The following is a 10,871-nucleotide window of genomic DNA, read 5'->3' on the forward strand; positions in this document are numbered from 1 at the left end:
CAAACTTTTCACTGTATTCATTTGAGTACATGTGACAATAAAGCTAATTCAATTCAATTCTGAGGAAGGGTCACTGGACCGAAACGTTAACTCTGATTTCTCTCCACAGATGCTGCCAGAACTGCTGGGCTTTTCCAGCAATTTCTGTTTTTGTTTCTAATTTCCAGCATCCTCAGTTCTTTCAGTTTTTATTAAATTCACAGCATATCCTTTCCAGCCATCACCTCTGTACCTGCAGTTACAGTTCCTGGTCCAGCAACGACTTCATCATTAGATTCTCATCCTTGTTGAAAATTACCTCTATAATCTCCTCCAGCTCTTTGACCCTCCTAGATATCAGTACTCCTCTAATTTGACCTCTTGGCTAACCTGATTTCAATGCTTTACTGATGGCTATGTCTCAACCTCTGCCCTAGGTACTGGAATACTCTCCTGCTTTCTTCCTTGAAACCACACCTTAAAACCTACCTCTGATCATTTGTACTCATTTCGGTTGTGCAACCCATTATCTCCTTATGTGGCTGAGAACATACTTTGCTTTATAATATGTCCCTGGAGTAACAGCTTGGAACCTTTTGTCACATTAAAGGCACTACTTAAATACAAGTTGTTGTTTCACTACAAATGGTCATTTTTTTACGAATGGACAAAGCTCTCAGTGACCAAGATAGTATCACAAGAGATGAGATCGTCAAAAGAAAGAAACTTTACCTGTTCTCAATCCATCCCTGTTAATCTGTTCTCTAAGATCCAGTGACCAGTGGGAACAATGAATGTAATCTCAATCACTTGGTTAGCAAAGGCAAGTTTATACTTTTAGGCCTCTTCAAAGAAAGCTAAACACAGCCCCACATGTATGAAGGTACATATAAGGCAAAGGCAACCTCACTTGATCCCTCAACTTACCCCTGGCTTCAACATCCTCAGTGTAATGGAGTGTGTCACACTTTTCCGTTAGTGATCATTCCAGCTCAGGCCGCAGCCTCTCCACACGGCCTTCCAGCTCTCTGGCCAACCCCAGCACCCAAACCCAACATTACTAGCATTGGTGGTAGCCATGTCCCGCACACTCCTTGCTAATTTAAGCTTGAGTCTCCAATATCTGTGGGAGGGTAGCGGAGTCCAAAACCGGAGGATTTAGGTTTAAGGTGAGAGGGGGAAGATTTAAAGAAGACCTAAGGAGCTAACATTTTCATGCAGCGGGTGGTCCATGTATAGAATAGGCTGCCAGATGAAGTGGTGGAGGCTGTTACAATTACAGCATTTAAAAGGCATCTGGATGGGTCTATGAACAGGAAGGGTTTTGAGGGATATGGGCCAAATGCTGGCAAATGGGACTGGATTAATTTAGGATATCTGGTCGGCATGGACGAGTTGGACCAGAGAATCTGTTTCCACGTACAGCTCTATGACTGGCCTGCAGCCAACTGAGTGATAGTTGCAGACACAATGCAACAGCAGCAGGAGGATTACGGAGGGTTATTGAGGCTTGAGTAAGAAACATCTCCTCTACTCATTTCTTTTGCATGTGAGGGAAGATCAGATCAGATTAATTCTCTAGCCATCAGCAAGCCACAGCTGTCTGACTTCAAGCATTCCAGTATGAGAAAAGCAGATAGGGAGACAAAATTGGAATGAATAACAAAGAGGGAAACACTCAAGAAACAAGGAAAAGCAGATGAGGATCGACAGGAATGGAGGAAATACAGAAGCAGAAGGAGAAAATAATAGAATAAGATAAGGAATAAGAAAGTAGTTAGTCATATTGAGGTCAACATATTGAATTCACTCATGATTGATAAGGGATCTTCCATGTAAGACAGAGATGAGGAGAATGATTTTCTCTACGACACCAGTTAGTCTGTGAAATCCTCTTTTTCAGAGAGCAGAAGAACGTTCAATGACTTCACTGAAGGTTCTTAAGGCCTCGTTAGATTGATTCTCCATCAGTCAAAAATCTAAGAATGGACCATGGAATTGAGGCCACATTCAGATCAGCTGGGATCTTGTCAAACGGCAGAGCAAGCTTAAGAGACCAAATGGCCTAGGAACCCAGGAGAAAGATTGGGCTATTCAGCTGATCATGTCCATCCCAACATTCAATATGATCATGGCTGATCAAACACGTCAATGCCTTTTACCCACACTATCCCCATAACCCTGCACATCATCGGTAATCAAAAACCTATCCATCTCTACCTTAAACATATTCAGACACTGAGCTTTCACAGCCCTCTGTGGTAGAGAATTCCAAAGGTTCACAAACCTCTGAGTCAGAATATTTCTCCGCATCTCGGGAAGCCCCCTCTCCAAAACAAGATAATGTAAAAATATATCCCTTAACCTTTTCCCCTAAAACACTGCTCTCAAAAATCTGACTTTTACACAGATACATGCTATGTGAACACAGTGACTGAGTTAAAGGCTAGTCTCAGCAAAGTGAATGTTTAGTGGCATCCTAAGCAACATTGTAGAGACCAGTTCCTGGCATGGGGTGGGAAAAGGAAAAGCTAATGATGGAATGTGGAGTTCTCCTCTTGAGCATACTTATTGAAACAGTCAAGCCATCAATGATTGAGGGGTTTTGATGGAATAAGGAGAAATGGGCAAGTGGGTCAGTTACCAGAGGACATTGGCATCCAAGAGGGCTTTGGATAATCATTTGGATAGAAATAGTGTGAAAAAGTATGGGGAAACAACAAGAGATCGTCACTAGGTAATGACACTTGGTTAAAGGTCTGGTACAGGGGCATTGTGCCAAATGGGTTCCTTCTGCACTGTAATAGTCCTATGATTATGTGACAAGATTGACAACAGTTAGTAGAAGTTTCAGAGGTAGGATGGAGAGACATTTATGTACAGCTCGTGGCTATAATCTAGAACACATGGCCTGAAGGGCTGCTGGAAGCTGATTCAGTGGTGACGTTCATAAAGCAGATGAATATGCATTCTTACGTGACTGGAGAGAATTACAAAGAACAGAATAAATAAGAGCAGAAGTCAACCGTCTACTCTACCACCTTCATAAATGCAAGGTAGGCTATCACTGAGGGCAGTGCTGCTGAGAGCAGGATAAAAATCAGCAGGTAGACAAGCTGACTAATAGTAGGCACACGTGATTGGAGACAGGCTTCCAAACAAAGCAATCTGTAAAACTAACACAATAGCCTCTGTGTTTGATGCATAATCTTTCACTGAGCCTTGTCATGGGTGGGGTAGGAGTTAAATGTTCAAATTTTGAATGAATCAGTCTGTTCATTGTCAACCACAGGTGTAACTTGCCTAAAGAATGCAAACCAATTGGCAGACAGACTTTGTTCTTAAAATGGAGGCAAGGTGTTTTAGAAATTTAGAAGTAGATTTTATTTTTACTGATTATAACACATATTTTTGCTCTCTCTTTTTTGAGTTTATATATGTTTGCCCAGGGCATTATTCATCCTAAGCCCACCCTGCAAACCAGGATATATTGTACTGTGTTCTCTGAAATATCGACATAGTTTATGAATAGCTAAAACCCGTGTATGGATCATTGCAGCATCCCACCAGTTTAAACGTCCCAACTCATTCAGTTGTCTTTTATTGCTCTGGTTTATGCTTGTTATAACCAATCCTCAGTCCAAGCTAATATATTACAATCACAAAAATTACAAAATCCCTTTTCTACAGCCATTATCACTCCTTTTGTCTTTTGTTCAGTTGATCATTTGATGAAGGGTGTGTGATTTATATACATTAGAATATTATTTATTTTAGAGTTTGAATTTTGAAGTAGTGGTAAGTGGGCTTTGTCTATGTCTATGTCTATGAAAGGGTTTAATGATTTAACTTGTATTTCTGTAGGCAAGATGATTTCTTTTAAAACACAATGCTACAGAGTGATTTCCAGAGTGTAACGTGGTTTTGTGTTCTTTAGGAGAGTTTACGAGTGAAGTAAATAGTTGTGCATCAGGCTTTTGGTTTGGAGAATTTTTGTTTCAAATTTCATTTAAGGGAACACCTTTAGCTTGCAGAAGAAACATTTGGGTTTCAGCTTGGCAGATTTTGTAGAAGTCCTGGCTCAAGCTGGATGTGTACAACAGTTACTCTTGATAGAAGAAGATTGGTTTAGAACTTTAAGTAAGAGATTACATCAGTGTATGTAGTTTAGTTTAAAAGTACCAGACTAGACATGTTTGGATTAAAACCCTGAAGGGTTACTTGAAGCTAAAAACATCGATGCTTGGTTATACGAATCCTCCGAAAAAAGGTTATTAGATTCTCAAGACATAGAATTGGAGCCACATTTAAAGTAAGCCCTACTGATATGAAAGAGAAGGGAGTTCTCTCTGGTGTGAGTACTGCACAGGAATGCACCTGGGATTAATGGGATTATATTTTACTAAGTGGTTCTAAATCTTTAAACTTGTGTTATATGTAAACAGTTTGGATTATTATTTTTTACCTCCATTTCTTTTCTGCAATAAACTTCTGTTTCATTGCTAAAATGAGTCTGAAATATTGTGTGTGAGTGTTTTGGTGAAAGGCCATCTTGTTAAAACTAAAAACAAGTTGCGTTCAATCTGGGATCTAGCTTGTCCAGTTAAAAACATCAGATGGGATCATAACAATCTCCAATCTTCCTCATCAATTAACATCTCCCTAACCTTCCCTTCTGTTCCACTTGCTCCTTCCCATTTTCCTCCATAGCCTAAAATCCAACAATTTTCCAAGAAAGCATCATATTGGACTCGTGATGTCCGTTCTCTCTCTTTGCTGCCAGGCCAGCAATACGAATACATTTATTTTTGTCTCAGGAAATAACTTAATTCCCATAAACTCAGCAACCAGCCATTCTTAACCTTCTGATTCATAAACCAAATTTCATAGTGAATTACATAGTCATAGATGGACAAACTCAGTGTTACCAAAAATTAAATCAAGCAAACAGGCTGCTGGTGGAAACAGATTCCATGGAAACTTCTAAACAGTACTGGACAAGTGCTTGAAAAAGACTCATTTCCAAGTGGAGGGAAAGATGTGGTGTGGGAATCAATTTAACAGTCCTTTCATAGATTCTAGCAGAGGGAAGAATAGGTCTTATCCTGGGCTTTAAAATTCCATGGAGTCTGAAATAACTCCACAAAGGTCAATATCCCGTCACCAAGTCACTCCTTATTTACACGTGCATAGTACACGATATTGACCCCGCTAGCTCAGAGCCAGCCTCCGAGATTAAGTAGAACCCCTGACACTCCTGTTTAGATCTGTCAGCCAGGACTCCCTGATTGGACCAGGTTAACAACCTGAATCAGGGAACTCATACTCTATGACTCCACCTGTCTGACCTCATTCCAATCACTACAGAGTCACTGAAAGAGACATTGCATGTGTTTTTTTTTCTTTATTCGTTAACGGGAGGAGAAGGTCGCTGGCTAGGCAGCATTTATTGTCCATCCCTAATTGCCCAGAGGGCAGTTCAGAATCAACCACATTGCTGTGGGTCTGGAGTCACATGTAGGCCAGACCAGGTAAGGATGGCAGTTTCCTTCCCTAAAGGACATTAGTGAACCAGATGGGTTTTTTCCTGACAATCGACAATGGATTCATAATTCCAGATTTTTTTTTAAATTGAATTCAAATTCCACCATCTGCTGTGGCGGGATTCAAACCCAGGTCCCCAGAGTGTTATCCAGGTCTCTGGATTAACAGTCCAGCGATAATACCACTAGGCCGTTGCTTCCCTGTTAGGTGGCTTCTTTATATGTTACTCAACCTGTTAAGGGCAAACGTTTGCCATTGTTATTTCAGAATTTCCACAACCCTATTTGATGGCATTGTGAAAGTATACTTCCTGATTACAGGTAATAACTACTTTCATACTCCCATTTTCAAATGCATGAGTTGGAAGATGCCAAACAGAAGCCAATTTCACTGTTATTCTTTGCTCTTGAATATTCAAAAATAGAGCCATCAAACCTTCCAGGATTGTCATGGCAGCCGTAGATGAGACTGAGGAGTATTTGTGAAGAGCCAATATCCCCCAAAATCTTGCAGAGTTCTGCTCTGCTGATGGCATTGAATGCCTTCTTGAGGCATACTAAAATATGGCAAAGGGGTATACTCTGTTCCCTTCACTTTTCACTGGTGTATCAAGAAGATCATGTCCACAATAGATCAGTTAGTATTGAAAATTCACTGTGCTTCCAAGGACCTTGGTCTGCAATTAGATGAAATCTTTTAAGTATGCCTCAAGCAAAGGCTTTCCCTGTAATTCTGAGTAGTGAGTTCCCTGGGTTGTTGTTGCAGTCTCAGCTGCTGCCTACGTTTTTGTATAAAACCTAAAGAAATTGGAACAGGAGTAGGCCATTCAGTTCCTCAAGCCTGCTCCATTCAATAGGATCATGGCTGATCCGACATTCCTCATGACCCTTCATCCCCTTACTGATCAAGAATCTATCTAACAGAGCCTCAGATATATAAAGACTCTGATCCCACACTTCTCTCTGACAAGGAGTTCCAAAGACTCTCAACCCTCTGACGGAAGAAATTCATCCTCATCTCAGTCTTAAATTGGTGCCCCTTTATTCTGAGTCTATGCCCTCTGATCCTAGACCCTCCCATGGGGGGAACATCCTCTCAACATTTTCCCTGTGAAGCCCATATGTCTCAATGAAACCATCTCTCATCTTTCTAAACCCCAGTGAACAGCATTCCAATCTGTTTAGCTTTTGCTCATAAGACAGTCCCTCCATACTGGGGATCATCCTAGTGAACCAATTCTCTGAATTGCTTCCAATGACATCATATATTCCCTTAAATAAGGGGACCAAAACTGCTCAAAGTACTCTAGATGTGGTCTCATCATCACTTGTAAAGTTACAGTCAGACTTCCCTACTCTCCTACTCCACCCCCTTGAAAAAAAGAGCCAACAGTCCATTGGCCTTCCTGATTACCTGCTGTACCTGTGTGCTAGCTTTCTGTGTTTCATGCACAAACACCCACAAGTCCCTTTGTGTTGCAACTTTCTGCAGCTATTCTCCATTTAAATAATACCCTGTTCTTTTGTTCTCCCTTCCAAAATGAACAACTTCACATTTTCCCACAAAAGTCTCTGTTTGCCAACATTTTGCCCACTTACTTAACCTTTTGATATCACTCTGTAAACTGTTTGTATCCCCTCTGCAACTTGCCTTTCTGCCTATTTTGGCTGCAGTACTTTCACTTTCTTCCTCCAAGGCATTAGTATATTTTGTAAATAGTTGCAGTCCCTGCAACTGATCCTGTGGAAGCACCCAAGTATGCTGTTTTGTCAGAGACGTGAACAATACACAGCAGACATCTCAAATCCCAGACAGTGTCACCAGCTATGCCTCTGCAAAATCCTGTAAACATGCTGGCAGAACAGGCGCTCCAAAATCAATGTTCTTTCTAAGTCATCGTCCTCACTGGAGGCACTGGTTTACAGTCAATCAGCTGTGCTGGCTGGGTCACATTGTCTACATGCCTGACACAAGACTTCCAAAGCAAGCCCTCTCCATCGTTTTGTTACAGTAAGCAGTTATCACGAGGGCAGAGAACATGCTTAATGACACCCTCAAAGCCTGCCTTAAAAAAAAATTTGAATATCTTTCCCAACTCATAGAATCTCTTGTCCATGATAGTCCACACTGAAAAAAGAGGCATCTGTCAACCATCTTGAGCATCTCTGATGGGTAAAGGTGGAGGCCAAGCACAAACAGCAAAGAGTATGCAAAATCCAAGCATCCCACCCTCCAGTCTCTTCAAACATTATTGACTCCATCTGTGGCGCGTATGTAGATCCAAGATTGGACAGGTTAGTCACATCATGACCCCAACATCAGAGTGGAGGGAAGTCATCATTGATCCCAAGGCACTGCCTAAGAAGTCATCCAGGGAGTAACTTAGCTACAAAGGCTCATGGAGATTCTCTCTCATGACTGTAACTTGTTTCCTCCCTTGAAGCACCAACATAAACTGTGACCAAGTGACAAGGTATTACATCTCTGCCCCTGATCACACTAATAGCACCTACTGGACATGATTAGTAAATTCTACTACCTTGTGACATGCACCAATCTGGAAAAGAAGCTTAACAATTCCCAAACTTCATTGTCTGGCTATAACTTGGCAGGACTGGTTCATGAATTCAGCAGACTTCTCCCAGGTTTGACGGCATTTACCAACTAGGGTCAACTTTCTTGGCTTGGCCACATTCATAGGATAGAAGATTGGAGTAGGAGGTTCTGTACTGTTGAGTCTGTAGAAATTGGGGATGGAGAGGTGACAGCCCCTAGTGGGTGTGCCAGGCCTCTGCTTTAAAAATCTAGCTAGAGTTGCTGGACCATTCCTCCTAACCCAATCCCTAACCCTAAGCAATCCGGCGACTTCAGCAACCTCCAGTCCCAATTCCCAGCTCATTCCAACCTGTTGCCTGTCCCATTCAGGTCAGCTCGATCTCCATTACTGGACATCTGCCCTGGCAGAGTACTGACGCTTCTCCAAGCCACCTTCTAAAACCAGACAACTCTCAGAGGAGAGTTGGGCGGCATAGCGGCTCAGTGTTTAGCACTGTTGCCTCACAGCGCCAGGGACCCAGCTTTGATTCCAGCTTCAGGTGTCTGTCTGTGTGGAGTTTGCACTTTCTTCCTGTGTCTGCATGGGTTTCCTCCGGGTGCTCCGGTTTCCTCCCACAGTCCAAAGATGTGCGGGCTAGGTAGATTGGCCAGGCTAAATTTCATTGTAGTGTCCAGGGGTGTGCAGGCTGGGTTGATTATCCATGGGAAATGCAGGGTTACGGGTGGGAGTGGGGTGCCCTTTGGAGGGGCCATGTGAACTTAATGGGCCAAATGGCCTGTTTCCACACTGTAGCAGATTCTATGAGAGCGCGAGACGGAGCTGGTGCTGCTGTTCCATCGTTTGTGTGTGTGTGTTTGTTTGCATGTGTCTTCCATGAAGGACTTTCTTTATCAACCTCTCCCCTCACCCGAGGCATGGTAACCCTCAGGTTAAACCACCACCAGTCTTCTCCTTCTGATGAGAGAGCAGCCCTACGGTCCAGGAGGACTATGGAGACTTTACCTTTACACGTGTCTGTGAGATACAGTAATTTAGATTAATTTTTAAAAAAAGGTGGACACAGGGTAGAAATCTGGAACAAATGGTGTCCTGGAAAGGCCAGACATGGGACTCTGGGGAGGGGAGAAGGAAAGAAGTTAAAATTACTACCTAACAGCAGAGGAAAATGACAACGCCCCCTGCAGGGTGACTTGTGCCAATCCAATGGGCAGCAGTTACAGCAGAGATAGCAGGAACTGCAGATGCTGGAGAATCTGAGATAACAAGGTGTAGAGCTGGATGAACACAGCAGGCCAAGCCACATCATAGGAGCAGGAAGGCTGACATTTCGGACCTAGACCCTTCATCAGCGGTTACAGCAGTTTGGCAACAGGTGCCAAAGACAACAGTCCACTGCAACACCTGGAAACCCCAAGCTTGGTACAGGGGCAGAACCAGGTCAGACTCTCGATCCATCAGCACCCGTGGGACCATATCATAATCCCTCCCCCTCTCCCCCAAACTGAAATGCACTGGTGCCTGTCTATCATCTTTGGTGGATGGATGTATGGGTGCGGAGGAGGCAGCTACTCATTTCAATGAAAACAGGGAATCGGTGCCTCTTTGCACATTTACATTAAGCACAGCCCAATGAACACACACCAACCGCGCCCCCCCCCCCAGAAAAATGGGTTAATTTCCCGTGAAAAAACCAGAACGCAGGAGTTTCCCTGCAGAACAGTGTCTCCCAGACTACAATCTGATATCCATCCTATTCCAACAACACCTCAATAAAATGAGACAACAAGGTGCAGAGCTGGATGAACACAGCTGGCCAACACAGCAGAAATGCTCCTATGATGCTGCTTGGCCTGCTGTGTTCATCCAGCCCTGCACCTTGTTGTCTCGGATTCTCCAGCATCTGCAGTTCCTACTATCTCTGATTCAATAAAATGAGGGCGCTTTGCACCTGCCCAGGTTCTATCAAAACACATCTATTTCTCGGTAACTGTCCCCTTTACAGTGCCTTGACCAACCTGTGGTGTCCGGGTCACAGAGGGACGAGTCATCGTCTTTGCGGTACCGCAGCACATTGTCGGTGGAGCCGGTATCGTCCTCGGGAAGCCGGGGGAAGCTGGTGATACTCATATAGTCTACGGGCGAGTAGGCCCCGAGGTTTGTCTCCTGACCGGCTTCTTCTTCCGCCATCCTCGCTGTATTTACCCCCTCTGTAACCTCTCTGCTTCAGCCCAGCAATTGCGAAGGGGCAACAAAAGGTCTTGAGACATTCACGGCCCCCCTCAGTCTCGGCTCCTCCGCAGCGATACACTGATGCCCTGTAATTTCTCCTCTCTGTCTCCTGTATATTGTGTCTCTGGCTTGTACGATGTTGCTTTTCAATTTGTATAACCCTTCCTTGTAGGAAGTGGGGGAGCGTCTGTGCACAGAGCTAGCAGGTTAAAAAATAAACACCCAGAAGCACCAGAATTTCAAGTAACTAGAAAAATGAGGTGGGTGGAGGAATACAGCGAGAAATACGAGCGGTTCAAATAAAAAGGGTATGGGTCAGATGACAACACCACACAGTCTTATGCGCACACACAACATGGATGGGTGCAATTTATGTTTATCTGCACATAAAATATTTGTATATGGATTTTTTTGCATATTTTAAAGTCTTTATAATATAATTAAATGTTACAAATAAAATGCTTTAAATGTAAATTTACCATATAATTTTATGTATACGTATCGGATTTTTGTTGCTACAGGTAACGGTCGGGGTTGTGGTTTAAAAAAAAGCAAAATGCAA

The 10,871-nt window shown here is 43.1% G+C and overlaps 1 protein-coding gene across 2 annotated transcripts in view; it reads right to left on the bottom strand.

Moving 5' to 3' along the window:
- Positions 1–10,586, bottom strand: part of LOC109916054 (glutathione hydrolase 7) — a 71,715-nt gene extending 61,129 nt beyond the window's left edge. For both annotated transcript variants that reach the window (XM_048608457.1, XM_048608456.1), the window contains exon 1: positions 10,096–10,586. In XM_048608457.1, the coding sequence (XP_048464414.1) occupies positions 10,096–10,267 (172 nt within the window). In that variant the 5' untranslated portion in view covers positions 10,268–10,586. The remainder of the gene's footprint in view (positions 1–10,095) is intronic.
- Positions 10,587–10,871: the final 285 nt, after the last annotated feature.

Source organism: Rhincodon typus, chromosome 19 (assembly GCF_021869965.1).
Source record: "Rhincodon typus isolate 14 chromosome 19, sRhiTyp1.1, whole genome shotgun sequence".
NCBI classification, from domain to species: Eukaryota; Metazoa; Chordata; class Chondrichthyes; order Orectolobiformes; family Rhincodontidae; genus Rhincodon; species Rhincodon typus.